The 5,932-nt window shown below is 40.4% G+C and overlaps 1 protein-coding gene across 9 annotated transcripts in view; it reads right to left on the bottom strand.

Moving 5' to 3' along the window:
• Nucleotides 1–5,932, bottom strand: part of LOC108243991 (serine/threonine-protein kinase BRSK2) — a 263,837-nt gene that overhangs the window by 74,229 nt on the left and 183,676 nt on the right. For all 9 annotated transcript variants that reach the window (XM_017429805.3, XM_017429801.3, XM_017429802.3 and 6 more), the window contains exons 10-11: nucleotides 1,249–1,413; nucleotides 936–1,033 (exon numbers count right to left, since the gene is read on the bottom strand). In XM_017429805.3, coding sequence (XP_017285294.1) covers nucleotides 936–1,033; nucleotides 1,249–1,413 — 263 coding nt within the window. The remainder of the gene's footprint in view (nucleotides 1–935; nucleotides 1,034–1,248; nucleotides 1,414–5,932) is intronic.

Genomic DNA, 5,932 nt, shown 5'->3' with positions numbered 1-5,932 from the left:
AAAAAAATAAAATAAGAAAAGTCTAGTTATTTCTGTGCAGTGTCCAGAAAGAGGTGTTGTTCAGCTTGTAGGGCACCACAACTGCTTCCACCCACCTTCATCATCATCATCATCATATGAAATAACTTTTTGTCACAACAAAAAATAGTGGCTGGTAAAATATTTGAGTGGCTGGTAAAAAATCTTGTCCACCAGCCACTATGGCTGGTGGACAAGATTTTTAATTTCCACCCCTGCTTGAACTTCTCTATGTGAGGCAGAGACTCATTCCTGACCTGGAGGTAGCATTCTACCTGTTTCCAGTTAAGAACCATGGCCTTGGGCATAGAGGAGCTGACTTTCATCCCAGCCGCTTCACACTCAAACTAGGAAGAGACCTCAGGGCAAACCCAGAACTCACTGGAGGGATTATGTATCCTCTCTGGCCTAGGAATGCCTTGGGATCCCCCAGAAGTAACTGGAAAGTGTCGCTGGGGAAAGGGATGTCTGAGTTTCTCTCCTGGACCCGTGGCCTCCATGACCAAAAAACAGATAAGATGGATGGATGGTTTGAGATGATTACTGTTTGTTACTGTAATTTTTAGTACAAACTGGGATTACTTCCGCAAAGGTCCTTTTTGGCCGACTGGATCTCCCAGTGTTTGTGTTCAACTGAGGTTTGTAGCTAAAAAAAAGAGTTTGTGTGCATTTGCTATGACGCCAACACTAAAAAAAATTTTCTTATCTTCTTTGTGTTTGTTGCTGTTTCATTTGATCTAAAAAGCATCAAACTGTGACTTTCTAAATTTCAATAAACATACCAATGAAACTGTTTAACAGGAGTAAGAGAATGACCAGAGTAATTAAATTATTTCTCTGTGGATATTTATTGTGTATGCTGAATGTAACAACCTGTAGAGGTTCAGACAACTGGATTATTAGCTGGAGTTTCATACCGATCTCATTTTGGGGCGGCAGGTTCTGGTCCTCATGGCTGGGATATCGCTCCTTTCGATCCAGTAGCAGGAAGTAGATCATCTTCTCCTGGTTGTCACTAAAAATGAAGACAGTTTGAAAATCGTCATGAGCTTAGTGTCTCGTCTTTCAGAGTTTGGGGGAGAGAAAAGGTTCCATCATCACAGGACAAAATAAATAGAAGAATTCATCAAACTGACAAATTCTCAACATGTCTCATATATCTCAGCATCTCCTTTCTCCTCTTTCGTTTGACTACCACCAACCAATCCCTCAACCTCTCTCATCACTCACTCCTGAGACAGCAGGTCTTTGGTCAGTTTGTCCTTGTTTCTGAAGCAGCCAAGGGAGTGCATGCTCTCCAGGACATCAGGGTCAATCTCCTCAGGCGAAGACAGTGTTCTGATTACCACTTTCCTGGGGACAGGCTGCTCAGGCTCAGGCTCGTTTTTTCCAGCTCTGCAACACAAACAAAGACAATGAGCTGAATGGTTTATATCAAACTACACAGCTCCTGAAAGGATAACTAAACATCTGAGAGCAGAACATGTGCTTAGGTAAGTTTATTGACTTGCTGGGCAGCTACAGTTTCAGAGCAGGAGCACCATCAACATGAGGCCAGGAGGCAAAGGCCACTCCTGTAAATTTGTTGGCCCTTGGCTGGTGTTATAGCTTGTTAGAAACACACCTCATCACATAGAGACCTCCACTGATTTTGCCAACAAAGTTCAACATTTGAAACTAGCTCCAGAAGAAAACCTTGTATCATTTGATGTCACTTGTCTTTTCACTTGCATACCCACTTCAGGAGCAGTAGAATCTGTCAGAAATCGACTCCTACTACAAGACAAGGACTTAATCAACAGGAATAACTTCACCCCAGACCAGATCTGTACTCTGCTAGACCTCTGTCTTTTGTAAAGTATAGTTTGTGATCATCTCTCATTTCTGTTAAACTCATTACATTCAAAGGGATCTCACAAAGGTGCAAACATTTAAAGCTTGTATAAATACTAAATGGTAATGCAGTTCAAATGGTAAAATATAAACAAACTTTGACATTGCTAAAATGATTTGATTGCTAAAATGAGGTTACACTTAGCTTATGATAAAATAATCACAAAGAACAGTTGTGTCTGTGGGGTGAGGGAGGCCAAAGACTCCAGGACATCATGACAAGGGCGAGTGAGATTAGGTAGTAGCCGCCCTTGAGACGGAAAAACAAGCTGCTGCAGCTGTCTGTGTGCAGAAAACTCTCGTCTTGGGCACGGTTCATAGTATAAAAAGGAGGTGAAAGGGGAATCACCTCAGACATAACTCGGGGTTTTGCAGAGTGAGGGTCTCCATTCTGTTTTTGGTGAGTTGTATGTCTTCATTCAGCTGAATGCAATGTTTGAATAAATGTATGATTTGTAATTACATCTCTGGTCTGGACTTGTTTTGTGTGTCCATCTTTCCTGCAACATCCAGGGAACGGTGAGAAACACAAGGCAGTGTGGTGATATTCCTCAGAAGGGAGTAAATGCCGCATACCGTTTCTCAACACTTTCCACCACTTATTTCAAATATAATGACAGTTTTTACAGATAGAAGCATGGTAGTGTCATGGGATCTCCAGTGCCATCCATTATGGCCAATCTCTACATGGAGGAAGTGGAACAGAGAGCCCAGAACTCCTCTGAGGGAACAACACCAAGCCTTTGGTTTAGATATGTGGATGATATTTGGGTCAAAATCCAAGCTAAGAAAGTAGAAGTGTTCACCAGACACATTAACTCTGTTGGCAACAACATCAAGTTCATCAGAGAGAATTCGAACAACAACAAGCGGCCTTTTTTGGACTGTCTGGTTTACATGGAAAGAGAGGACAACCTCAACATTGAGGTCTACAAGAAACCAACCCACACAGATCAGTACCTTCTGTTTGACTCTCACCACCCTCTGGAACACAAACTCTCTGTCATCAGAACTCTATAACATCAGGCTGAATATGTCCCCACGAAGGGAAGGAAAAGGAACAAAACATAAAAAAAGCTCTCCAAACGTGGATATCCTAACTTTTGTCAAGTCAGTGAGAAAATCTACAAAACACACCACTGAACAGAATAAGGAGAAGATCAGATGGAAAAACATTGTCATCCCTTATGTTGCTGGAGTATCTGAGAAACTCAGAAAGATTTTCTCCAAACACAACATCCCAGTACATTTCAAACCCAACAAGACTCTCAGACAGAGGCTGGTCCACCCTAAGGACAAAACACCCAAACTGAGCGGTCGGGTATATGCCGTTCAGTGCAGCGAGGAATGTCCAGAACTCTTTTTTGGAGAAACCAAACAACCTCTCCACAGAGGCTTAGATTTTGTCCTGCTCTTCAGTAGGTCTTTGGGTTCAACACAGGAGAATCAGCTCTTCAGGACAAGACTCAGCGGTTCACCTACACCTCAAGGATAAGGGATACTCTTTTGAGGACCAAAATGTTCATATTTTGGACCGAGAAGACAGATGGTTTCAGAGAGAGGTGAAGGAAGCCATATAAGAGAAACTAACTTTAAACAGAAGAGGAGGTCTCAGATTTCATTCAAAAACCTATAATGGAGCATTAGGCCTGATACCCAGTCAGTTTCACTCCAATTAACACCTGCATTCATCTGACCAGAGTGGCCCATCTGTGAGTCAGGCTAACACAGACCTTAACGAACCTCTGTTGTGAGTGTAATCTGCACGTGAATCTAGTTGAATTGAGAAAGCTTTTAGGATGAGAAGTGAAACGTCTTTAGCTACAGAGTAGAAGTCCAGTTGTTTTTGTTTTTAACCGTCCTGTTATGTTGCAGGTCAAATTGACCTATTTTAAAATTCAAACATCTAAAAAAAATAGTTAAAAGTGTTTTTTTCTATAAGAAACTTCTTCTGCTTGGCTTAATTAGCGTAGTCAACATGTAACATGAAAACTGTTCATTTTACGTATTTGCAACCCCCACCTGCATTAATACATTACATAGATGCTGTTCGAGTCAATTTGACCCGGCAGTCAAAGTGAAGGGGTAAAAAGGGTAAAAAGTGTCTTATACTTTTTGTTTCTTTGCAACTGTGAGACATATTTCACCTCAAACACATATGCAGACACATACAGAGATGCACACCCTCTCCCTATTCTCTTTACCTCTCTAGTAAACTGTGGAAATGCAGGTGTTGTTATGAGTTTTGACGGGAACCTTTGTTGTTCCTTTGGGTAACCAAAACCCACACTGAGGGGACACTCAGCAGGGGAGGGGGAAAATATAAATAATCTCTGCAAAGGAGTCCTAAAAGCATTACACACTGCAGACACATGTCACAAAATGAGCATCAGAAATAAAAATATGACAGCCCTGAACTTATCTTTGATCAAGAAGGTGAAATAGACAGATGTGTCTGAAAGCTATTAGGACAGTGTGAGACAAGTGGATTGAGCAACTTCCACTGCTCTAAAATCGAGGTCCTAATGTCACAGTGGATGAAAGGCTAGTGGCATTCAGAGGAGCCAGGTTTACAAGCCACAAAGATGAGCACGATGTGTGTGAAATGTGCAAAATTTATTTGCACAAAGCACAATATGATGGCATGTCCCTCGTGCTGTGTAGATGAAAAAACACATGCATGTTGTTCTTTTCCACATATTCATTTTTGTGTATTTGAAATAATGCATAGTGTCTGCTATCACATGATGACATATCACTTGTAGACTGTGGAAACTCACAGACACACATGCACTGTGTTCATGTTGCTAATCTCCTATTTTGTTGTTATTTTGTTCATTTCTGGTTCAAAAACACTGAATGAAAAAAGTTTATTTTCAACACAAATCCAAATGACTAATTTGTCTTGATTTTAAATCAATGGGTCAATTTGACCGAGAACAGAATAGGTGTCTCAAGTTCATTTATGAACTTCCATCCTTAAAAAGCAAAAAAATCCAAATGAAAAAAAAAAAATCTAAAAGATCAATTTTAAGTATAAACATTGTTTTTTGCTGTGTAGATTTTTCCAGTGAACATAAAAATAATTCAACATGCATTTTTTTTATAAAAAAAGGGGTGAATTATCCTCATTGATCCTTAATTTGTGAGCGTTAAAGAACATCATTTTACTAAATATTGATTGAAATGGTTAGTAATGGAGTTAATAATCAGATACAAAAATGTTTCTTGGGATTTTTTTGGTTTCTGACACTACTGCATGATTAAACATTTCCCGGGTCAAATTGACCCGGGAACATCATCCCTGTTCCTCAGAAACGAACATAACAGGAGGGTTAATCTTTTTTTTTTTTTGGATTCACCATGCCCAGGATTACTGAGACTCACCAGCGTGAAAGTAATATTACATATACATCTAAAACAAATTAATTTTTTGAGTCAACTTGATAAAAGATAGCTGCTACAATTATCTTATCAAACACAAAATGGCTACAACTCCTTTAATTGATCTATAACTTGGTGTGGTGGTAGATGATAGTGATCCCCAGCACATACAGTGCCTTGCAAAAGGATTCAGATCCTTGGAAGTTTTCTGCTTTTTTGCTGTCATAAATCAGTCACGATCACTATAAATAAACAAACAAACAAAAAAAGTAAATAAATAAACATAATGAATAAGACCAACCAGTCATAACAGTCTTGTCAGCCTACTGGTATAGTAATAAATGAGGATAAGAATGTATCTATCAGTCCAGAGTATGTAATCGAGCATGAGACAGAGTCGAGAGTGACAACGGGCAGTTCCGGAAAGAATGTGTTTCAAACAATGCACCACAAAAAACAACAAAGCCTTAATTGCAGGTGAAAGTATCCATCCATCCATCCATTCTCTTCCGCTTATCCGGGGTCGGGTCGCGGGGGCAGCAGTCTAAGCAGAGAGACCCAGACTTCCCTCTCCCCAGCCACTTGGGCCAGCTCCTCCGGGGGAATCCCAAGGCGTTCCCAGGCCAGCCGAGAGACA

This window comes from Kryptolebias marmoratus, linkage group LG15 (assembly GCF_001649575.2).
Source record: "Kryptolebias marmoratus isolate JLee-2015 linkage group LG15, ASM164957v2, whole genome shotgun sequence".
In the NCBI taxonomy this organism is placed as follows: domain Eukaryota; kingdom Metazoa; phylum Chordata; class Actinopteri; order Cyprinodontiformes; family Rivulidae; genus Kryptolebias; species Kryptolebias marmoratus.
Note: the sequence above shows the minus strand (reverse complement) of the source record. Positions and strands in the feature narration are given on the sequence as shown.